Consider the following 25,800-nt stretch of genomic DNA (forward strand, 5'->3'; position numbering starts at 1 on the left):
AATGCAGCCTTCACCTCTTCTGACGAGCAGGCAATTATCGGGAAGGAACCGTTCCAATCATTGCTTGGTCAGCCAGCATGTGTAAACACGCCATTACTGTTCTGAAGTTCCACGGATCGGCCTCCAAGGAATCTGGTCAAGTGACATAACGTCCTTCAGCAGGTTTTCTGCCTGGGATTTGGACGGGACGTCACTTCCGATGTGGACGGGGCTAGAGCGATTCCTCTCTCTGGCGCATGTGCAGACGAGGTGGATTCAGGAGTATTGCTCATGCGCCAGAAAGAGTAATAGTTCTGGTCCTGTCCATCCCGTCCGTAGCCCAGGCTGGAAACCTGGTAATGGATGTGACGCCAGCCGAAGCCGGAATCGTCGCATCTGATCTGGTTCTTGAAATGAACGATCCGTGCAACTTCGGGATGGCAAGTATATCACAAACTTCCTCCTACAGATCTGTATAATCAGGGCATGTCTGCAAGACTCGCTGGGTCCTGAAAAGCCTTGTACAGTAAATGTCACCCCCAAAAATTAATGCGGAAAAAAAATTAGAGCAGTTGGTCAAAGCAAGCAATCACATCATGGCGTCTTAATGAGAGCTGTAACCCGACTGCCTGTCTTGGACAACTGCTCAAATCCATTTAACCGTGAGGCCATATTCACACTCAGACCCTGAACCAGCAGGACACACAAGGTGCAGCAGCCCGAGAGTGAACAGCAAAGCAGCAGACTCCGGCTGCAGTGGGACACATTTCGCTATTTCCCCTTGCAATATACAAATACAGAACACGCTGGCACCTTGTTGCCCCTGTGGCGTCTGTGAGATGATGAATTGCGCTGGCGGCATGTTGGTCGTCGGATGCACCAGTACAAATTGCTGCAGGTTAAGATTTTGCTGCTGAAGTTGCTGTAACTGTTGCAGATCCTAGAGAAAAAAGACAAATCCTGGGATCAGATGCATTTTTCTCATGCGCTTCATACAACACAAGACAATATGGCGCGTACTACTGACCGATGCAATCTGTAGTGGCTGGGGGAAAGGTATCTGTGTCACTGGGGTAGCAGCAGAGGCTGAGATGGTGGCGCCAGCGGCGCTGTGCTGCTGGCTTGCGGAGTGCTGTACGGCGGCTGCCAGCAGCTGTGCCTGCGCCTGTTGTAGGAGCATCTGTTGCTGAGTCGGCGTCAGTGTTAACTTCAAAAAAAGGAAGAAGAAAGTCATCAGTGCACTAAGACTATGTAACGGAAGGAGACAGCATAGGAAAAAACAGCAGAACTACAAACCCCAGCATGTCGGGGCAGTCTCAGAGTTAGGGCTCATATCCACGAGCGTAAGCGCTCAGTGCCCGTGCTGCGGACCAAAAATTGCAGTCCGCAATACACGGGCTGCATGCACTACTTTTTTGCAGAATGGAAGAACGGAACCCCACGGAAGCACTCCGTAGTACTTCCATTCCGCACCGCATCTCAGGATTTGCGGACCCATTCAAGCTAACGGGACTGCATCCGTGATGCGGAATGCACACGGCCGGTGCCCAGTGTATTGCGTACCTGCCGTATGCGGGGCAACGGTCGTGGGCATGAGCACTTATACTACAACTACAGCGTCCACTGCAAAAAAATACACTTCACAATATTCGCACTAGAGTCGGTTTTTAAAGAAAGGTGTTTTTTTTTTGTTGCAGTTTTAGCTGCAGAATTTCAGATTCGAGTTGCGGATTTTAGTGCATTGACGTCTATGAAGAAATTCTGCATCCAAATTCCACAGCTCATCCAGAGCAGCAGCGAAAAGTAGGAAAAGTGCGCCTGGAACTGTACAGCATGGGGGACGTTCATCAATAATGGCGTAACGCGCGCCAAAAAAATACTAATCTTACAAACGAAAAGCAGCGATTTGTTTCACCCCATATCAGAGGCGCACTGCACTTATAAAAATCAGACTTTTTTTAAATATATATAAACTTGATTATTCGCCTATTTCTCTCGATTATCGACAGTTTAACTCGAATAGCACGAAAATGGCACTTTTTTTTTTTTAAACAGAAATGAGCCATTTCAGCCAACCCCGCCAGACTGCGCTTGCGAGTTTTGAAGCATATTTGCGATATTTCCACTGGTAAATTGCGTCTTTTGTCTTAGACTCGGAACGTTATTGTTTTGTTGAACGCCGTTTCGCTCATTTATATTAGAAAAAAAAATAAAGGCCTCCTGTTCCAATACTTACCTGTCACTTGTTCCCACGACGAGTTGGTTTTCTTTTCACGAATGCAACTTTTGACAAGAAGTCGCACCTTTCTGCCAAAATGAGACTTTTTACACAACCCGCCACCACATGAGCCGGCCTAATTGTCCGCAACAATTTGAGTAATTTCTGCCAATGAGGGAGATGATAAATGAGACGTAATACGCGCCAATTTTAGAGCCCCGCCCACTGACATTTATAACATTCCTGGCGTCATGCATGCTTTACGGTGAAGACGACTGCTGATCTATTTGGCGCAAATCAAAAATGCCTACTTTTTGGCGCATTTTACACCATAGTTCTGGCGCAAAATGCTTAGTAAATGTCCCCCATGAGTTGCACATTTTTTCCGCCTATAAGATTATATTAAGTCAATTTCCACAAGAAATGAGCAGGTTTTACACCACGTGTGAACAGAGTCTTATATTGGAGGCTGAGAACCTGTCCCGCTGCCACAGCTGCACGGCTCATTACTAGGGGCAGATTTAAGAGTCCGGGTAGGTCCACCCGCGGCTGAACGTTTCCGTCGCACTTTTGCGGATCTTGCTGTGGAACGACAGCAGGTTTCACCCCTATACATTGAACTGAAAAGTCTTATGGAAAATCTGTATTTGAGCAGCAGAATATGCTGGGAATATCAGTCCCAGCCACGTGTATGGCACAAAAGTTGCAGCAAATCCGCCACGTCCTACAAGTCACACATTGGTAGAAGTTGGAATGTTTCCATTCACTGACAAGGCAATGGCGGGTGAAGGGGCACATTCCATTGGGGTCCAGCAGAGGACAGTCCCACCCAGGGATGTAGGCAGATTACTTGCGCTGAGGTCTCCATCGCTGTAAATTGCTGATAGACCCAGGTCATATTCCTGCAGGTGATGAGGCGCCACGAGCCTCTGACCTCTCGCCATTCCCAAAATTAATTGTAGAGCGGATGAATTCACACAAGCATGAAGATCCCTGGGAAATGCATTCTGGGGCAGCAGAGTGGATTTCTTCAGACATATTTTGCAGCAAATTTCATCCTCTGGATTGTAAAGGGGGAGATATGCGGTATTCACATAAATCCGCACCGTAGGTCAATTTAAAACGCAGATACATTTTTTCCGTAGCACAGATGAGATTCCCTCTTATCCGCACTGCTGGTACTGTAAAACGTTCTGGATTTAGGTAGATCCGCGGTGTGGACATCACCCATAGATGACATCACATACATAGGGCGTGACATCATCAGATCAGCGTACGATCAATGAGGGACCTATCACTACAGTGTTTGAGCAGATCATCCGCTAGAACAGGCATCCTCAAACTGCGGCCCTCCAGCTGTTGCAAAACTACAACTCCCAGCATGCCCGAACAGCCTACAGGTATCAGCTTACAGCAGGGCATTGTGGGAGTTGTAGTTTTACAACAGCTGGAGGGCCGCAGTTTGAGGATGCCTGCGCTAGAACCTGGTCACGGAGGAAACCAACGGTGGAGGCTCCTTTATCACAAAATCACCCTTCTGAGCCAACCTCCAGCTCCTCTCTCTGGAGGAGCCAGCTTTCAATGGGCGCCATGCAATACTCCCCTTTCTCCGGTGGTGGCGCTGTTGGAGAACTGAAGACTTGGTGCCAGGTTCCTTCCTGCTGATTGCAGTGGATTGCTGGAGGTCCAAGCGGTCTCATGCAGACCGCTTAGTAAATGGGACTGCACGCTTCAAAATGTGAACAGAATAAAAGCTAGCCGCAAAATCTCAGAGACCAAATCAGAAAACGCGGGGTTTGTAGCAGAGCTCGCGTCTCCCAGTCAATTCAATTCTTACGTTCTTGAGAGACGAGCGCGACACTGAAGAAAATATGTATGATTTTTCATAACATACAAAAATGTCAGTGTGAAGAAAACAGCATGCCGGAGGCTGCAGATTGTTACCTTCTGCCAGTGCTGGGGGTTCACATCGGATCAGGCGGTGGGAAACGACGACGAAATTACAGGTCTGGGGTTCAGGCGGATTAAACAAAAAAAATATAAAAAACTTAAAAGCATGAAGGGACTTCAGCTGCGGCTTTTTAATCCTGTCTTAAAGGGCACTCGGATATTTATTGTGGTGCAGCCATTTTCAGGGCCTGTCACCCACTTGTCATTAATAAACATATGACACACTTTACCCACCCCCCTCCACCTGCAACCAATCACTGGTGTCGACAGGTCACATGTCACCATCGGGACGTCATGGCTGAAGGCCAGTATACAGGGAACGATAAAGTCAGTCAAGAATCTTGAGGTGTTGGATAAGCCCTTTAAATTACACATTTCTTGCTGCCTGCAGCCACCACTAGAGGGAGCTCACTGCATACGTTTTTATTATTGAATGTATACATTGTAGGAAATAAGCTTCTAGGCTCCCCCTAGTGGTGGCTGCAGCAGAGAGCACGTAATCAGGGAATTTGGAGCCCAGTATCGGAAAAAAGTTATAAAATAAATAATTAAATACAACAAAAAATAAATAAATAAAAAAAAAAAGTGTTAAATGGTGGACATTCACTATTGAAAAGGTGGCCACATGAAATAGACAACTTAATCTCCAATGGAGAAGTTCCTTTGTAGACTGAATTGTTGGAGATAACCGCGGAACCGCTTATCAGCCATGACTTCCCAATTATTCCGTAAACATGGCCAAAAAGGAGAGGACAGGACACCACAGACCTCGCTCTAAGACTAGATCCACCGCTTTTCCCGTCAGTGTTTGTGTCCAGATATCTGCGAGCGCCAATAGGGACCACCTTACGTTTCTGTGACGGATGGGTAAACCTTTGCAACCACGCTTTGTTTATTGCTCCAATATAGCCCAAAATAAAATAAAATTGTATATAGTCTTCATAAAAAAAAACAACTTTATACAGACTTTTGTTTATACAAAGTGTCCACTGCTTCTCTGCATGGTCTCCATGGTTACAGACTACAAACAAACCCTGCGTAGTCTGATCCTGCAACCCTGTATAACATCTCTTCTTGACAACTTACAGACAGTCAAAGTGGGGTTATAGACGGGAGATCAGACACATAGGGGGGAGATTTATCAAAACTGAAATAAAGGAGAACTGGCTTAGTTGCCCATAGCAACCGATCAGATTCCACCTTGTATTTTCCAGAAAAAGCTATGGGCAACTAAGCCAGTTTTCCTTTACCCCCCCCATAGAATGTATGAGGAGACGCACTGGTCTGCACAGGGGCTAATAATAGAAGCCTTTCATTAATCAAGTTTATTCGTAAAGCTGATTTATCGTAGATACAGTACAGCAATAAAAAGGTTGCAAAATGGCGCGCACCCTGCAAGAACGTGTCGCGCGTCGGCTTGCACACGACAGGTATGCTTTTATTCTACATAGCTGAAAAATCTCAGAACAGAAGAAACGCGCTGTACTATGGAGCGGCGGCTCTTTCGACATGCATCCAACACACCTCTCCTCCACAATGGCACCCCCGCCGCTCGCCCCCAGCCACACGCAGCGAGCTCATTGACACTTATCAGCTACAATTGTATAATAATGCTGCGGCGGCGGCTCCCATCAACGTGTGAGATTGTCAGTAATCTCATTGCGGATGAATAAGCAGAACGCGGAGCGAGGAGGGCGCAGAACGCGGCACCTTTCTTCCCCGATCCACCACTTCAAGCTTCGAACAGGGAGGAATTATGAAAACCTGCAGAAGCCGCAGATCGGCCACACAGTGAGACGATGGGGCGTCGGGATGATCCTATCTGTGCACTGGACGCGTTTTAAGTCCTCGTTCGGAAGCCGCCATCATTCGCTACGTCTCCTCTCTCTTTAGGCCTCATGCACATGACAGTTTTTGTGGTCCGAATCCGAGCCACATTTTTTTCGGCTTGGGTGCAGACCCATTCACTTCAATGGGGCCGCAAAAGATGCGGACAGCACTCCGTGTGTTGTCCGCATCCGTTGCACCATTCCGTGGCCCCGCAAAAAAATAAACATATAACCTGTCCTATTCTTGTCAGTTTTGCGGACAAGAATAGGCATTTCTACAATGGGCCGGCCGTTCCGCAAATTGCGGAAGATACTCTGGTTGCTTCCGTTTTTTGCAGACCGCAAAAAAACGGCACGGTCGTGTGCATGAGGCCTTAGTAACAGTTTGTAAGGCTGAAGAAGCCTTAGGCCTCATGCACACGACCGTGAAAATGAAAGGGTCCGCACCTGTTCCGCAAAATTGTAGAGCCATTTTGCAGACGTGTGAATACCTTAATAGGACATGTTCTATATTTTTGTGGAACGGAAATACGGAAGCCGAATGCACACGGAGTAACTTTTTGCAGACCCATTGAAATGAATGGCAAAAAAAAAAAAACACGGAATAGACACGGAAAGAAAATACGTTCGTGTGCATGAGGCCTTAGGGGTCGTTCACATGAACATTTTTTGAGTTCCGTATAAGGAACCATTCATTTCAATGGTTCCGCAAAAAAACGGAATGTACTCCGTATGCATTCTGTTTCCGTATTTCCATTCCGTTCAAAGATAGAACATGTCCTATTATTGCCCGCAAATCACGTTCCGGGGCTCCATTCAAGTCAACAGAACACATACGGAATGTTCTCCGTATGTCTTTCATATCTGTTCCGTTTTTGCGGAACCATCTATTAAAAATGTTATGCCCAGCCCAATTTTTTCTATGTAATTACTGTATACTGTATATGCCATACGGAAAAACGGAAAGGAACCGGAAACACTACTGAAACAAAAAACGGATCCATTAAACGGCCCGCAAAACACTGAAAAAGCCATACGGTCGTGTGAACGAGCCCTTACAGCGAGACCAGCTGCCCACCCAATGTGTATGGGCGTGTCCCTAACGAGAGAGTTTGTGGCAAAGAAGGATGGGGCTGTGGGATTTCAACATGCCCGATCCTTTTGTTCAAGCGATGCACGATTTTGCACGCACGGATATGAAATCATCATCATGGACACAGGTTCCACGAGTACCTCCATGCCTCTCCTCGATCCCCAGGGTGACGGCTCAAGTCTACGCAGACAGCTCCGTCCCTCAGCAGAGCAAAGTCTAATCCCTATTCTCCTGCCCAGGAGCCGTCGCTGGTTGGTTACCCTTGGAAACAGACAGCAGCCTGACTCCACCTGCTGTCCCACATGTGGCCCCGATTGTGCACCGGTCATCCGAGCGCCCACAATGCACTGCTCTTTCTGCAAAGTGACCAATGAATCCTGTACACCGGCATCACCCCAAACCCTCCGCAAAAATCATCCGTCCTCCAGTCCCACAAATCAGACTGATAATGGGTTAACCTCCACATCCCAGAACAGTCAAGCCCCCCCCCCCCACTTTCTTTCCAATTTTGCATTGCACATTGACAGATTGCAACCCAACGCATTTCACACATTTGGCACCGACTACTTAACAGATGACTGCAAAGTCTGGAAATATTAATTATTTCAGGCATCAATCTGTGGAGATGACAGAACTTATTCCAGTATCGCAGGAATTAAAAAATAAAATAAAAATATGGCAGAAAAATTGTCTCCAAGAACAAAGAAAAAAGAAAAAAAAACACTTCAGAAACACAGAAAAGTGGTGGAACAGATAGATCAGGTTTATACTACGATTTTCCTCCTTAAAGGGGTGGGGGGAAAAAAAACAAAAAAAAAACAAAAAAAACACATCTCTCATCCCTTAAAAGGAGCGGTCTGACTCCTGGACTCCCTGACATAGGGAGGATATTACCACAGGAAGTCTCTCGTTTTCCCTGCAGCGGCCTCTGCTGGAGTAATGCAGTATTACAAGTGAATGCATGTCTTGGGTCCTCCAAAGCAGGGGCTGTTTGTACTTAAAGGGGTTCTCCCATGAGAAATATTCTACATTCTTCTGTAAATGCATGAAATTAAAAACTTAGCATAGCCTCTGAGTTATTCAATAAAATCTATCTGTATGGCGCCACCTGCTGTCTTTTTTTCTTGTCCACCTCCGGTCAGGTGGTCGCACACGCTCAGTCTAATTCTTCAACTGTCACCAGCCATACGGTCAGTTAGAAGCTGTGGCAGTAATAGTATTATTCTCACAGGGTTATGTTGCCAGCTTCAATCGAATTCCTTCCCCGCAGTACGTTTCCTTCTATCCACAAGGCTGGACTACAGGGCAGACTTTGTTGCCGTGACCATGATAGACGGCGCCACCTTGTGACATCATTTATATAAAGTGCCAAACTCTGATAAATAAAGGCGCCATAAGGCACCACTCACTGCTGCGTGCTAACTCCAACGTAAATGCGATACCGCCGGCATAAACATTTCGCTTGCGCGTTGCGATTTTACGCCAGTCTGCCTTGCAGCCCCGGCCTCGAATCCTCAAATCAACAGTGCATTGGGTTAGCTTACCCCAGTGATCTGTCCACCGGCCACCATAAGCTGTGTCTGGGGTATGGCCGCCTGCAAGGAGGGTTGCTGGGAAGGCTGGACCGCTTGCGGAGGCTCCCCAGGTTCTTCTTTGAATTTAGTCTACAACATAGAAGCCTTGATTACTCAGAGAAGTGCTGCAGCCCTCCCACCACACGCACATCGCTCATGCCAAAAAAAAAAACCGCTCCCATCACACAGCGGACACGGGCATGCTCGCCTTAAAGGGTATGTATACTTTTGCAACCATTTTTTTCCCCCCGCAAACTTACAAATCTCTCAGATTATAGGGGTTTTCCAAGATTTTTATACTGATGCTCCACCCTCTGGATAGGTCATCAGCGGGGGTCCGACATCCGCGACCCCCGCCAACCAGCTGTTTGAGAAGCCATCAGCGCTCCTGTGAGCAGCGCGGCCTTCTCTCAGCTTTTCCTAGGCCAGCGACAACACATTGATGCGTCACCTGGCCTAGGCCCAGCCCAGCCCCATAGAAGTGAATGGGGCTGAGCGGGATACCAGGCATGAGCCCCTACCTTCTCAAAACAGCTGATCAGCGGTGGTCCCGGGTGTTGGACCCCCTCCGATCAGATACTGATGGACCTATCCTGAGAAAGGTTTGGACCGTTTGTGCCCACATGTGGAATCTATGCGTTTCCATATGTATAGTCTGACCCTGCAGTCTCATATCACTTCTCTCCTGCCTGATCAGACCGCCGCACACTGGGTTTGTTTGTTGTCTGTCACCATGGAGACGCACAGATCTGCAAAAGTAAATAAAAATTACAGAAGCAGACCAGTGTTTCTAATCAAGATGGCGTCCATCGTTGCTTCACTATTCATTTGAGATGCGTTGGGCTGAGACAACACAATGTTTGCAAAAGTCTACACACCCTCACATGCAACTTTTCGACTACAACATGGCTACATCCCTGAATTAAAGGAGGTTCTGGTTACTTTCTCGTGGTCAGTACTATCTACAGAACTTACACTACAAGTCTGACATTTTGGAGGCATGAGGCATTGTGTGCCTCTTCCCCATAAAGCTTTTTTTTTTTTTTTATAGTTTTTCACTTTCGGGTAAGGATTAATCCCTGTACAATGAAACGCTCTGCAAGTTTTTTTCCGTTACATTTCCTCATTTCTTTTTTTTGGTCAGCGATTGGAAACGCTCTTTGTCCAGATCCCAGCGGCTGAAAAATCGAGGCAAGCTAGAAAAGCTCCGATCTATGCAGGGAGGTTTCCATTCACTTACAGCATGCAGAGGTTGTGAGAAATTGTAGAATGTTGCATCATGTAGGACCACCAATATACTGCAGCAGACAGTAGATCACAGGTCACTGTGTAACGGTACAATGTACGCCCCCCCTTTTCCGCGCGGCACATGCCGTGTCAATGCCCCGCAGCCAGTGTTTATCTCGTCAGGAGTTATTTACATGATGGGCTGAAACAAATCATAATTAGGTAGCGGATTAGCATTGTGCGGGTAATTGAATGAGGCATGGTAAGGCTGTTAGCGTGACATGCCCCGGTGGCGGGCGACATGATATTTGTATTTGATGGCTGTATAAGCAGCCATCTGCTCACAGACAAGGCCACTTAATACTAATAGACTTCTCAGCTGCAATCACATTACAGGGAGCGCGCCGACTTCCCGCGCCGGGTCTATCGGCAGAGAGCTCGCCCCCTTCCCTCTATCCAGACACCGGACCAACCTCGTGCACAATGCCAATAGGGAGCAGCTTCAGGACTGGGTTCACACGGGGCTCATTTGCCGCGCATTTCCCATCCAGAAGTTGCAGCAGCACGGGGGAGGAGATCGCCCGCGCCTCGTTCTGTTCCTTACAGGGTGTGTATACTTATTGCTCCATCTATCTCAAATTAAAAATGAAGCCACTGGAAGGTTGACAGCCCCATTCACACAACAGCATTTTTGCTCTGCATCCGATCCGCACACCTGGGGCCGCGGTGTGCCGTCTGCATCCATATGTCTGAACGTCACCCATATTTTTGGCAGATCCGCATTTTGCAAACCTCAAAATACATACGTATGATCTCCGGAAGGCTGCAACTAACAGACCCGTATGGTTTCCACCAGCAGGATCAACCCTACCAGGCAGTATGCCTGATTTAATAGGACTGATCCTGCTGGCTCACTTTAAAACTTCTCACTTGATAAGCATAATAAATCCGACAGCTTTGTGTATACAGCACTGCTGCAGACCAATGCATCGTTATGGCGACAGACCGCAAACACACTCTGTGTACTCTAACCCCACAGTCCTGGACTACTCACCCAACCCTCCTCACGATAACGTAGACCAGGCAAGCTTAACCTGCGGCCCTTTAGCTGTTGCAAAACTACAACTGCCAGCATGCTCAAACAGCCTACAGCTATCACCCTACAGCGGGGCATGGTGGGAGTTGTAGTTTTGCAACAGCTGGAGGGCCGCAGGTAGAGCACGCCTGCGCTAGACAATCAAAAAAGGAAGCAAAGCAAGTAGAATGTGACCGCAGCATCAGACTACACTGGGTTTACTTGTAGTCTGTAACCATGGAAACACATTGGTTTCCAAACAAGCTGTAGAGACCAAACAGTAGTCTCTGCCACTGCCACCTCCTCTCCCCTTTGACAAAACCAAGCAGCGTAAATGTCATCACAACTGGACCTGTCAATCATAGTGGAGAGGGATGAAAGTTGCAGAGAGTGGAGCATCTAGGTGCAATGGCAACACCCCCATTGCTCCTAGAGGCTCATTTGCATATATTTGACATTTTTCTCAGCAATGTGGGCACATATGGACATGGGACCAACACAGATGGCTTCAGATGCCAAGTGCACATAAAACAGGTACAAATCTGCTGACAGATGCCCTATTTGTGAGCCAACAGACATTCCTTCGGGCTCCCCATACACATGCATGCTTTGTTCATGCCAAGCGTGCACGTATTCTCTACTACCACTACTCTGCAATCCAGCGTTCATACAGAGACTTCCGAGAAGACGAGGGGCTGCGAGGCGGAGAAGTGCCGCCTCGTCCTCAGAGACCAGGGCCCCTTAAATGCACCATGTAATTTGGCCTAATGAAGACATTTCTCGCAGTCACAATGAATATACATAAAAACAGGAGATAAAATTGATTTGTCGGCTGGGAGAGAAGCATTACCACTCATGAGCGCGCTCCTCCGGGGAGCTCTCCGCCCGCAAACTCCCATTTACATGTCATAATGTGAGTGATTGGGACTGGGAAACGCACAGACGTTCTGCTGTATCGCGCCTGCTCACCATGAGTGTGCATCTGATCTGTGCTGGAGGGAGAAGGGAGCGGGGCAACGCGACAAAAGTACAGGGAACGGGACCGAACAAGTCCCCAAACAGAACTGCATCAGAATGATGGGCAACACCTCAAATCCAAGGAATCTTCACACCGACATGATGAAAACCCAGGGAAGAGAAAAATTATCCAAGCTGCACCACCTTCTGCACAGGAGCAGTATTATAGTAGTTATATCCCTGTACATAGGAGCAGTATTATAGTAGTTATATTCTTGTACATAGGAGCAGTATTATAGGAGTTATATTCTTGTACATAGGAGCAGTATTATAGTAGTTATATTCTTGTACATAGGAGCAGTATTATAGTAGTTATATTCTTGTACATAGGAGCAGTATTATAGTAGTTATATTCTTGTACATAGGAGCAGTATTATAGTAGTTATATTCTTGTACATAGGAGCAGTATTATAGTAGTTATATTCTTGTACATAGGAGCAGTATTATAGTAGTTATATTCTTGTACATAGGAGCAGTATTATAGTAGTTATATTCTTGTACATAGGAGGCAGTATTATAGTAGTTATATTCTTGTACATAGGAGCAGTATTATAGTAGTTATATTCTTGTACATAGGAGCAGTATTATAGTAGTTATATTCTTGTACATAGGAGCAGTATTATAGTAGTTATATTCTTGTACATAAGAGCAGAATTATAGTAGTTATATTCTTGTACATAGGAGCAGTATTATAGTAGTTATATTCTTGTACATAGGAGCAGTATTATAATAGTTATATTCTTGTACATAGGATGCAGTATTATAGTATATTCTTGTACATAGGAGCAGTATTATAGTAGTTATATTCTTGTACATAGGAGCAGTATTATAGTAGTTATATTCTTGTACACAGGAGCAGTATTATAGTAGTTATATTCTTGTACACAGGAGCAGTATTATAGTAGTTATATTCTTGTACACAGGAGGCAGTATTATAGTAGTTCTATTCTTGTACATAGAAGGCAGTATTATAATAGTTATATTCTTGTACATAGGAGCAGTATTATAGTAGTTATATTCTTGTACATAGGAGCAGTATTATAGTAGTTATATTCTTGTACATAGGAGCAGTATTATAGTAGTTATATTCTTGTACATAGGAGCAGTATTATAGTAGTTATATTCTTGTACATAGCAGTATTATAGTAGTTATATTCTTGTACACAGGAGCAGTATTATAGTAGTTATATTCTTGTACACAGGAGGCAGTATTATAGTAGTTCTATTCTTGTACATAGGAGGCAGTATTATAGTAGTTATATTCTTGTACATAGGAGGCAGTATTATAGTAGTTATATTCTTGTACATAAGAAGCAGTATTATAGTAGTTATATTCTTGTACATAGGAGCAGTATTATAGTAGTTATATTCTTGTACATAAGAAGCAGTATTATAGTAGTTATATTCTTGTACATAGGAGCAGTATTATAGTAGTTATATTCTTGTACATAGGAGCAGTATTATAGTAGTTATATTCTTGTACATAGGAGCAGTATTATAGTAGTTATATTCTTGTACATAAGAAGCAGTATTATAGTAGTTATATTCTTGTACATAGGAGCAGTATTATAGTAGTTATATTCTTGTACACAGGAGGCAGTATTATAGTAGTTCTATTCTTGTATATAGGAGGCAGTATTATAGTAGTTATATTCTTGTACATAAGAAGCAGTATTATAGTAGTTCTATTCTTGTACATAGGAGGCAGTATTATAGTAGTTATATTCTTGTACATAGGAGTAGTATTATAGTAGTTATATTCTTGTACATAGGAGTAGTATTATAGTAGTTATATTCTTGTACATAGGAGTAGTATTATAGTAGTTATATTCTTGTACATAGGAGTAGTATTATAGTAGTTATATTCTTGTACACAGGAGGCAGTATTATACTAGTTACACTCTTGTACATAGGAGGCAGTATTATAGTAGTTATATTCTTGTACATAGGAGCAGTATTATAGTAGTTATATTCTTGTACATAGGAGCAGTATTATAGTAGTTATATTCTTGTACATAGGAGGCAGTATTATAGTAGTTCTATTCTTGTACATAGGAGGCAGTATTATAGTAGTTCTATTCTTGTACATAGGAGCAGTATTATAGTAGTTATATTCTTGTACATAGGAGTAGTATTATAGTAGTTATATTCTTGTACATAGGAGTAGTATTATAGTAGTTATATTCTTGTACATAGGAGTAGTATTATAGTAGTTATATTCTTGTACACAGGAGGCAGTATTATACTAGTTACACTCTTGTACATAGGAGGCAGTATTATAGTAGTTCTATTACTGTATGGGCTGAATGAACTGTTTTTGTCAATCAGATATGCGCTCCCAGCAGTTGTCACTTTCCTTCCTCCATACACATCTTCCGTCTGTCATAGACATTAATCATTCCTCACCTTGTGCGACTCCTTGACAATGCTGAAGTCTGAGCGTGCAAATAGCAAGATGTTTGCTTCTTTCACTCCTCACGCTCTCGCATTTAACCCTTTCGTGACTGCCGCCCACACTGAACCCACTACAGTAAAACATTTCTTAAAGGAGCAGTAGACAGTAATTAAAGCAGAGAGATTTCCAGCACTGGAGACAAGTGACAGTAGTGATTGGAGAGGGGGGGGGAGGTCAGGGACTGGATTACTCCTCCTGTCACTCATGATTGACCTCTGCGCAATACATTGCAGTGCTACCGCCTGGCAGCAAGTGGGGAGAAGGTGTGATGGAGAGTAGTCACAGGCCTGGGTGAAATGCTGTAGTCAGGAGGACAGATGACGGGGCGAGAAGAGAGCGTGCACATCTCATGGTAATTAAAACCGGTTAGGCCGAACAGTTGAATTCTGCATTAATTTGCATATTTTCCACCACCTGTTTCAGGGACTGCAGAGCGGGCTAATTAGCATAACGCTCTGATTAATTCTGCCAGTCATTCGGAGATAATTACAGTACAGGACAGTAAACATTCGGCTCCGGAGATGCCGCCTGTTTGCCAACATCCCTCTTGAGAAGGGATGGAGGGGGGGTCAAAAAAAAAAAAAAAGTTTTACCATGGCAACGACAGACAATTTTCAACCTTCTTTCACTGGAAATGGAAGGTCACTGTAGCTGCATAGTAACCGCTCCCCCCCCCCCCCCATCTACTTTCCTTTTTAGTGCCGTTTCGGGGGGATTCATAACCCATTGTAGTCTATGAAAGGCTGGCTCGCTTTCAAATAGGTAAGTGTCGCCCGAGTCCCTTCAGCTCACCCGACCCCTGTGCAAAACAATAAGTGACCTCTCCATTATCTCAGCGTTTTCGGAGCGCGCGCGGTGCCCTGCGGCAGGGACCCCCGTACGAATGAGAATGCATTTAGAGAAATGAGGGGGTAACAAGCTCGGGGGGGGGGGGGGGGGCTCTGTCGAACTGGCTCCGAGACCGTGGCACCGCACCTCGGCTGCATTGCCAGGAGATCGGCAGCCATGTCCCCGGTATGCCGCTCCCCTCCACCCATCAGGACGACAATGTTTGCAGATGAAAAACTGCTCATTAGTGTTCCCGTGGAGCGTACAGAAGCCTACAGACCGCTGTCTGCACGTGAGGTTGTCAGGAGGAGAACATGTCCACTCAGTTCTGGGAAAGCTGGGTGCCAACTAAGATAGTCAACATCCAAGCTCCCACAGGGTCCTGAGGTGCAAACCAGGGGAAAAGATCACTGCATGCACAGAGTGTTTGATTTAAAGGGGGATTCTAACCCGATTAGGTCGCATGGAGGGGTTTCTAGACTAGGGGTAGCCGAGAACAATGCGGCTGTGGCGACTTGGCCTGTCCACGTATTGCATTGTTGGCTCTATAGGTGATGGCCAGCAGCAGACGTCATGAATAGGGTTTGTGTGACGTACATATAGGAGAAGGGGTCCTAAGGCAAATATCAAAAATGGGCCCACAAAGCACAAGGGCTCATGCATGTGTACGGGGGAGCTGGAAGGAGAAGCTCCTCTGCCATAGAGCACGTAGCTGCCAGGTACTGGGAGGAACTAGTCTGGTCAGATTTGACCACAGACCCCAGGCGAAAGGGCATTTCTTGCATGGGGCTGCAGGTTTACAAATGCCATGATTTATTGATTTTAGAAGACGGATTTCAAGCCTATCGTCATTAAAACAGATTTGTACCAGATAAGGTCGGATCTAGGGTCCAAGCGCATGCAAATCGGCAGCCAATAAGAATGCAAGAAAAAAAATAAAAATTATATATATAGTAAAAATTAAAAATAATAAAATGTCTTAAAAAAAATTATAATAATAATCAAGCATGCAGCATTCCAAGCCAAGAGGGAGAACAGCAGCTCTGAGTGGATTACAGCCCCAGAGCTCTGGCGGGCGTCACCCCAATGCTTACCTGTACATTTAAGGACTGTGCAGCGGCCTGTAAACTCGTGCCAGCGAGCTGGACCTAGAATGCAGCGCAGAACACAGCGGGTGACGTCAGTCGGCACCTCATATAGGGTTAAACTTATAGCTAGCTGGATACGGCAGGCTGACTACAAACAGTGACACGATAACGGGTCGTATCCGGTATGACAGCTCCATCCCAGATGCTTGCAATACCAGACACGGCCATGGACAAGAGTGGCGCTGTTTCAAGGAAATGAATAAAACGGGATTGCAGAGACCTCTGCAGCCTGCACAATGGTAGCCAAGGCTTGAGGCCTTCCTGTATCAGGAAAAAGCCATCGGCCATCCGCCATATTGTGTGAGGCTATAGGTTCTGTCACTTAGTCACGCAGCAGATTCCTTCTTTCCTCATTCAACTCTCCTGGTCAGTCAATTGCAGCGAGAGAGTCTCCACGCGCTGCCTGTCGGGCGCCTAACATCACCACGACCAAAAATCTGATCCCCTATCATCACACACCGATCCTTTAAAAAAAAATATGGCTGCTTTCTTCCAAAAACAGCGCCACACCTGTCCACAGGTTATATGGGGGATTGCAGCTCATCCCCATTCATCTTAGATTAAACCAGATTTCTAGACCTAGAGAGTAGTGTTGAGCGCAAATATTCTAATCGCAAATTTTTAATCGCTAATACTTCGAGAATTTGTGAAGATCTAGAATATATTGCTATATCTTCGTAATAACGAATATTCTAGATTTTTTGATAATCTATAATATTTTCTCACTTATTGTATATAGCCATTCTTAATCCTTATCATGCCATCTATCATCCATACTTGCCTATTATTTTTGCATTTTTTGCATAAACCTGGGCATATGGGAAAGACATGCAAATAGTGTTTCAGCTGAAAAACAAGGCAGATTCTGCTAATTTGCATGTCTTTCCCAAATGCCCAAGTTTATGCAAATGAGTTTACATGACAAAAACAGTATAGAAAGGTTATTTAATATAATTTTAGGAAAATTAGAAAACTGAAAATGTTTATGCAGCCCTCCTAAGCAGTGAGAAAAGAGTTAGCTGGCATCCCCCCAAATTTTTTTTACATTTTTGTCACCCTAAGGCCTCATGCACACGACAGTATTTTTTCACGGTCCACAAAACAGGGTTCCGTTGTTCCAGGATCAGTGTCCGTTTTTGTTTCCATGTGTCTTCCGTGATTTTTGGAGGATCACCAGACATGAAGGAAATAGAAAAAAAATCTAAGTCAAGTTTTCCTTGCAAATGATAGGGAAAAAAAACGGACACTGATGCGGATGACAATCCTATGTGCCTCCGTGTTTTTTCACGGACCCATTGACTTGAATGGGTCCGCGAACCGTTGTCCGTGAAAAAAAATATGACAGGTCCTATTTTTTCATGGACTGGAAACACGGACGCGGATGAGAAATGGTGCATTTTCCGAATTTTCCACGGACCCATTGAGTCAATGGGTCCACAGAAAATCACAGAAAACTGAACAACGGACACAACAACGGTCGTGTGCATGAAACCTAATGATAATGATCTAGGGGCGCAGGTCCCCCAAGCCTTCCAACTCAAATCAAGCAACTTTGAGGCTTGCTGGCTTTTTTCCTTTTGGATAGAGAGCTGGTCTTGAATGTCTCATAGTGCTGAAGGCCGCCATTGTAAGGTATGCTGACTGTACCTGTCTCATGGATAGGTTGTTGGCTTGCACATACCTGGCTTTTAGTATATAGCCTTTGTGTGATTGATTGTTATAGGTTAGGCTTTGTTCACATCACCGTTCAGCCTTTCTGTTCTCCTGCCCCGTTTAGGGGCAGGAAAACAGAAAGGACGGATTTGGCACATAACTGAGCCCACGGGTCCCATAGACTATAATCGAGCGGGGACAAAAGTTGTGCATACAGGACTTTTGTCTCCTCTTCAAAAATCTCTAAAATTATAGTATATGGGGCCGGTGGGTTCCGTTCGGCTCAGTTATGTGCCGAATCCGGCCTTTCCGTTTTCCTGCCCCTAAACGGTGCTGGTGAACGGGGATGTGAACGAAGCCTTATAGGTAATGATATTGCGCACGCAATACGTGCATATTACATTGCTGATTTTTGCAATCGCGAATTTACGGCGAATATTCAGCAAAAAATTAGCAAAATACCACAAATTTGAATATTGCCTATGCCGCTCATCACTAGAGAGAACCCCTTTAAGGGGACACGTCACCTCCCAGTACAAGAAGAACTTCCCAAAATATGGATCAGGTAGGCACATAAAAAAAATGAAGGAACCTCCTTAGAGGAGCCCATCAGTAGGGCCCTACTGTAAGAGAGGAGACCACCCTGGCCAGGCCCAAATACCCCGAGTGAGCCGTACACCAAGACGTCGGCAACAACCAAAAAACAGCATCCGCAAATATCGCCACCCCATCGCGCATTAACTAAATGCGTGCGACTCCGGCATCCATTACACGACGACGGGTCATTGGGGCTCATCATTGAAGCATTCCCATTTGGAAGAGGAGACAGAATACAATACGATCTCCATATTGTCTTCTGGATGAGGCCAGGACGAGGAGCTGAATCCCCTGCGGAGCAGCGCTCCCGGTCACTGTGCAGGAAAGTGCAGATGGCTCCATTCCCAGGACACCGCACTACATCAGTACCGCACCTTCACTCTTAGCATTGGTCCCAGAGGGTGGACCCCCCACTAAATATTAAGATGCAGATGCCCCTTTAAACAAGGTCTTCCCCGCTCTCCGCAGGTCCCGTAGATCGTAGCGGTGACTAAACAGCTATTCCATCTCAAACGCATTCTAGAGTCTAGAGCTCCTGCCGAGCGAGCGGGGTGGAAAAGGCTTGTAAGAGGCATGCATCGGGCAACCTCAACAAAAGTTCTAGAAGCCCCCCCCCCCCGGACTGGAGAGCGCACCCCGCCAGGCACTAATTCTGGCAAAACAACATATGCAATATTTTCTGAGTTCCTCAAGAGATGGGGGGGCACGCACGACCTCCACGATTTAAAGCAGTACTCCGGCTGTCACATAACCCTATACAGACTGCGCTCTTGTAAGACGCCAACGACGACAGAGAAGGAAAACTGTAAAACTGAGATGTAGAAATATCTTACTGTATAACTGTGGGAGGGGCTACAAAATGAAGCTCCGCCCTCAGATAACAGGGGCTATACAGTCGACCCAACATCTTTATAATGCATCTCTATTAGCTTGCTTTCACATATGCAGTTAGCTTTTTCACAACTGGAAACCATCAACAAGTTGGCTGTGACTGATCTTTATAAAGGCTTTCTTTTCGAGTCTATCACTTTATTGTGTGTGTGACCCTCTGAACAACCCTATGGCTGTGGGTTATTAAGGTGTTAAAGGGGTCGTGTCAAGTTGTCCCCTATCCCTACGACACTGCCATAGATGGCAGAGTCCAGCACAAGGCAATTTTCGGCAGTCCCGCAGAAAATGAATGGAGTGGCAGGGGGATGCTCAGCCCGTCACTCCATCTGGACGGGGGGCAGGACCCCATTCTTGGGATCGTGGGGGTCCTAGCAGCCGGACCCTGTAGATAAGGCTTGCTAGCTTGGCACAACCCCTTTAATGAGTCAGTATAATTTACAGCCTATTCCCAGCAGGAAACCATTACACCTTTAAAAAGTTATACAGCAAAGTCTACTATAAATTATAGATGCGACAGCAGCTTGTTGACAGTTTCCATGTATACACTGCAAAGCAAAAACTGAAAGAAAAAAAAAAATTGCATAAGATATAATACAAGTTGCTACAGATTACATCAGCGCGGAGCAGCGCTCCCATAGTTCTGCCGCAGCTTGCGCTCACTATTTTGGACAGCCGGGATCTTACGCTCTCACTGCGCTTGCCGCGCTCTCACCTGGTGGAGATGTCCGAGGAAGGCCTGTGCTTGGGCTGATGAAATGGGCGTTCCGACAGGCACTGGTTGCTTCTGAAAGTCCAGACCATTTGTTTGTGCGCCTGAAAAGGTAACGGAAATGCTCAGAAATGTTGCAGTTTGTGCTCCAATAAATCAGCGGAAACGTCCTCAGAAAGGAAGGGCGACTTGGGGGAGGGTTCTGAAAATATACATTAGGCTTATTGTGCGCTCCGTGGCCGTATTGCGGACCGCATTTGTGGATCCGCAATTCACGGGCACCTATCCGTGTGCTTTCCGCATCACGGATGTGGACCCATTCACTTCAATGGATCTGGAGATGCGGAATGGTGCTGAAGGGAAGCACGCAACGGAACCCTACAGAAGCACTACGGAGTACTTACGTGGGGTTTCGTCCTGTACTTCCGTTCCGCAAAAAGATAGGACATGTTCTATCTTTTTGTGGAACGGCCGGATCGTGAACCCATTAAAGTGAATGGGTCCGCGATCCGCTGCGGCTGCCCCGCGGTGGGTGTTCGTGCATTGCGGGCCGCAGCACGGCCACGGGGCGCACATATTCGTGTGCAAGAGGCCTTAGCTGTGCAGGAGGAAAATGTTGACCCTGCAAATTCTCCGACTTAGGCCTCTTGCACATGAACGTATTTTTTTCCCCTGTTTCTGTTCCGTTTTTTTTGCGTTCCGTTTGCGGTCCATATGTGGAACCATTCATTTCAATGGGTCCGCAAAAACAACGGAAGGTACTCCGTATGCATTCAGTTTCCGTATTTCCGTTAAAAGATTATTGCCCGCAAATCACGTTCCGTGGCTCCATTCAAATCAATGGTTCTGCAAAAAAAATAAAAATAAAAATGCATCCGTACGTCTTCCGTATCCGTTTTTGCGGAACCATCTATTGAAAATGTTATGCCTAACCCAATTTTTTTTAATGTACTTACTGTTTAAACATTACTGTATGCTTCAGTTTCAGTTTGCGATCCGCAAAAAACAGATCACAAACGGAAACACGGAAAGGAAGCGGAAACACTTAAAACGCAGCGCAAAATACTGAAAAAGCCATACAGTCGTGTGCAAGAGGCCTTAGAGACAGATTGTCCGTGCGCAGCGGTGGTGGAGTGAGGTGATCCGTGCGCAGCGGGGGTGTGCCCATGCGCTAACAGACAGCATATTCAACACAGTGAGTGACAAGCATGCACAAGTGCAGCAGCATGCGGCTACAAGAGGACTAGAGGGTAGGGGCGTATATCCTTCATCGCTGCACAGACAGGAGGCTCCTGAATAAACCCTCTGTCCATCCCTTTATGCCCTAACTGGGTGTATAGAAACAAGAGGCATTTTTGTTTTTGCCACCTGCCCTGCCCCCTCCCACTAACAACTACGTACAAGGGCAAATCAATGCCCCCATCAGACCCTCAGATTTATTTTTATACGGACGGTTGTGAACGGGATCTGCCCAATAACGGTGTGTATACAGAAGGACCCGCCGCGGCCGTTACCTGTGTTTCCATCCCCGCTCTCCGCTGATTTACTGTTTTCTGACGGATTGTTCATTCTTGCATCTGAAAAGGAAACAAAAAAAAAAACTTATATTTCTCCGATCACAAATCGTTCCATTTATTTCCGAGCGTCCCCTCGGTGCAGGATGTCTCCACACAACACATGGCAGCAATTTTTCCTGGGATGCTCCTTTAAAGGGGACCGCCATGATGGACATTCAACGACACGTTAATGCACCATTGAGCACTGCACATGCTCAGTCCTGTTAGTCACTACGTGATGAAAAAAATTAATAAATCTTTACCCTGGCCAAGGGAAAACAGACAAGCTAACAATTCCTGTTTTCTGCAGCTCACTTGCCAGCTTTGCCGTGTAGACTTGGGCAGGGTCAGCCCAGTCACCTCGTTATCAGTAGAGGGCAGGGTCAGCCCAGTCACCTCGTTATCAGTAGAGGGCAGGGTCAGCCCAGTCACCTCGTTATCAGTAGAGGGCAGGGTCAGCCCAGTCACCTCGTTATCAGTAGAGGGCAGGGTCAGTAGAGTCATCTCATTATTAGAGGGCAGGGTCAGCACAGTGACCTAGTTATCAGTAGAGGGCAGGGTCAGCCCAGTCACCTCGTTATCATTATTAGAGGGCAGGGTCAGCCCAGTCACCTCGTTATCAGTAGAGGGCAGGGTCAGTAGAGTCATCTCATTATTAGAGGGCAGGGTCAGCACAGTGACCTAGTTATCAGTAGAGGGCAGGGTCAGCACAGTCACCTCGTTATCAGTAGAGGGCAGGGTCAGCCCAGTCACCTCGTTATCAGTAGAGGGCAGGGTCAGCCCAGTCACCTCGTTATCATTATTAGAGGGCAGGGTCAGCCCAGTCACCTCGTTATCAGTAGAGGGCAGGGTCAGCCCAGTCACCTCGTTATCAGTAGAGGGCAGGGTCAGCCCAGTCACCTCGTTATCAGTAGAGGGCAGGGTCAGCCCAGTCACCTCGTTATCAGTAGAGGGCAGGGTCAGCCCAGTCACCTCGTTATCAGTAGAGGGCAGGGTCAGCCCAGTCACCTCGTTATCAGTAGAGGGCAGGGTCAGTAGAGTCATCTCATTATTAGAGGGCAGGGTCAGCACAGTGACCTAGTTATCAGTAGAGGGCAGGGTCAGCCCAGTCACCTCGTTATCATTATTAGAGGGCAGGGTCAGCCCAGTCACCTCGTTATCAGTAGAGGGCAGGGTCAGCCCAGTCACCTCGTTATCAGTAGAGGGCAGGGTCAGCCCAGTCACCTCGTTATCAGTAGAGGGCAGGGTCAGCACAGTCACCTCGTTATCAGTAGAGGGCAGGGTCAGCCCAGTCACCTCGTTATCAGTAGAGGGCAGGGTCAGCCCAGTCACCTCGTTATCATTATTAGAGGGCAGGGTCAGCCCAGTCACCTCGTTATCAGTAGAGGGCAGGGTCAGCCCAGTCACCTCGTTATCAGTAGAGGGCAGGGTCAGCCCAGTCACCTCGTTATCAGTAGAGGGCAGGGTCAGCCCAGTCACCTCGTTATCAGTAGAGGGCAGGGTCAGCCCAGTCACCTCGTTATCAGTAGAGGGCAGGGTCAGCCCAGTCACCTCGTTATCAGTAGAGGGCAGGGTCAGCCCAGTCACCTCGTTATCAGTAGAGGGCAGGGTCAGCCCAGTCACCTCGTTATCATTATTAGAGGGCAGGGTCAGCCCAGTGACCTCGTTATCAGTAGAGGGCAGGGTCAGCACAGTGACCTAGTTATCAGTAGAGGGCAGGGTCAGCCCAGTCACCTCGTTATCATTATTAGAGGGCAGGGTCAGCCCAGTCACCTCGTTATCAGTAGAGGGCAGGGTCAGTAGAGTCATCTCATTATTAGAGGGCAGGGTCAGCCCAGTCACCTCGTTATCAGTAGAGGGCAGGGTCAGCACAGTCACCTCGTTATCAGTAGAGGGCAGGGTCAGCCCAGTCACCTCGTTATCAGTAGAGGGCAGGGTCAGCACAGTGACCTCGTTATCATTATTAGAGGGCAGGGTCAGCACAGTCATCTAATTATTAGAGGGCAGAATCTGCACACATTATCGTTAGAGGGCAGGGTCAATACAGTCTTCTAATTAAAATAGAACGGTGGAGTCAGAGTAATCTCATAATCAGTCAAGAAAAGAGTAATTTCGTCATCGGGGAGCTGCGTTTTTTTTATGACATAAGATGGCTCTTGTTGTGCGGCAGGGCTAGATACTTTACACTACATGCACACAGATAAGGCTCTCTATGCCGCCCTCCTGTCACGCCCCGGCCGATAGATCCTATTCATAGCAGCAATCATAAAGCACATGCTATGTACACAAGACAAGAAGAATGTGTCTCTCCAAATATGGCTGCCGCCAGGGAAGTGTGTGGATAAAAAAAACAGATTATTTCTATTTTCTTCATCTATTTTCTACTTTTTGTCTCCGTTGTTCTTCGCGTGTCACTGCTCGATGACTAACGAGACCGCAAACATGGAAAGTAATTAAAGGACTGCTTCTATTGAGGCAAACGTGGGGGCCCTGCCGAAGAAGCCCTTCCCTGTCCGTCACACTGCGTCCTTTAAACGGCCATCGTCTGGAGGAAATTAGAGGACCGCGTGCAATGAATTGGCACAAATGGCGGTTTCAGCGTAGGACGATGTACGTACGTTATACGTTAACAACGCACCTCGTGCGCTCACAGCTTTTCACAAATAAGTTAAATCTAATTTACCCGGTGCACAGGCCTTGCTCAGGCGGACCGCGACAACCGCTCGCTTACCGCAGGAAGCATTTATTTCTGAAAAATTATCTTAATTTATGAACTGGAGCGTTACTGGAAGATGAAATCAGACATGTGACCTCTCCATGGGGGAAGGGGGCACATTGGTTATTGAGTTCCTCAAATCAAAAGGGGAAAATATTTAAAAGGTAAAATTAGAGGGTCACCGAGTTTTGGTGAAAATGATGTCAGAGACATGTCAAAAGTTTTGATTGGTAGATGTCCGAGTGCTGAGACCGCCAGCGATGGCTAGGACGAGGAGAGAAGTGCTCGCACATTGCACGCAGTCTCCTGGCTGGTAGAAGTCTATGGGCCGCCTCGGACATGTCCTCAGCAGTGAAGAGAGCGCGCGATATGAGAGTGAGTCTCTCTCCTCAATCTAGAGTCTGGTGGAGGTCTCAGCACTCAGACCCCCATCGACCAAGACTTTTTCATATGTCTCTAGGACATCAAAAATTTTACCCAAACTCTGGAACCCTTAAAAAAAAAAAATTGGCTTAGAGGGGTATTCCAGTAGGTAAAAGATATCCCCTATCCACAGGATAATGGAATAGTTATCAGATCGGTGGGGGTCCTACCCCCCACTGATCATGAGAATGAGGGCCCCATACCCCCTGCAGCTCCCCTGAAATGACCGGTTGCACAATGGGAGTTCGAGACAGCGCTCACTTACAGTCATGTGAAAAAATTAGGACACCCTTTGAAAGCATGTGGTTTTTTGTAACATTTTTAATAAAAGGTTATTTCATCTCCGTTTCAACAATACAGAGAGATTAAAGTAATCCAACTAAACAAAGAAAACTGAAGAAAAGTCTTTTCAAGATCTTCTGTAAATGTCATTCTACAAAAATGCCTATTCTAACTGAGGAAAAAGATAGGACACCCTCACATGTATTCCCTCTTAAATTGGCCCAGATCTCACACAGGTATATCACACCAGGTGCACATAATTAGTAGATCGTTACTCTGCATGTTGAATGAGGCTTGCCCTATTTAAACCTCAGACATTTAGTTTGGTGTGCTCCTGACTGTTGAAGTGAGAGTGAGCACCATGGTGAGAGCAAAAGAGCTGTCAGAGGACTTCAGAAAAAAGATTGTAGCAGCCTATGAGTCTGGGAAGGGATTTAAAAAGATCTCAAAAGATTTTGAAATCAGCCATTCCACTGTCCGGAAGATAGTCTACAAGTGGAGGGCTTTCAAAACAACTGCCAACATGCCCAGGACTGGTCGCCCCAGCAAGTTCACCCCAAGAGCAGACCGCAAGATGCTA

The 25,800-nt window shown here is 46.3% G+C and overlaps 1 protein-coding gene across 4 annotated transcripts in view; it reads right to left on the bottom strand.

The window, feature by feature from the left end:
* Positions 1-25,800, bottom strand: part of POU2F1 (POU class 2 homeobox 1) — a 100,190-nt gene that overhangs the window by 18,350 nt on the left and 56,040 nt on the right. The window contains exons 2-7 of one of the 4 annotated variants that reach the window (XM_044287373.1): positions 21,758-21,820; positions 20,247-20,347; positions 16,340-16,393; positions 8,614-8,733; positions 1,007-1,186; positions 793-919 (exon numbers count right to left, since the gene is read on the bottom strand). In XM_044287373.1, coding sequence (XP_044143308.1) covers positions 793-919; positions 1,007-1,186; positions 8,614-8,733; positions 16,340-16,393; positions 20,247-20,347; positions 21,758-21,812 — 637 coding nt within the window. In that variant the 5' untranslated portion in view covers positions 21,813-21,820. The remainder of the gene's footprint in view (positions 1-792; positions 920-1,006; positions 1,187-8,613; positions 8,734-16,339; positions 16,394-20,246; positions 20,348-21,757; positions 21,821-25,800) is intronic. The other 3 variants (XM_044287374.1, XM_044287375.1, XM_044287376.1) reach the window with 3 other exon arrangements.

The sequence above is a fragment of the Bufo gargarizans genome, chromosome 3 (assembly GCF_014858855.1).
Source record: "Bufo gargarizans isolate SCDJY-AF-19 chromosome 3, ASM1485885v1, whole genome shotgun sequence".
Classification (NCBI taxonomy): Eukaryota; Metazoa; Chordata; class Amphibia; order Anura; family Bufonidae; genus Bufo; species Bufo gargarizans.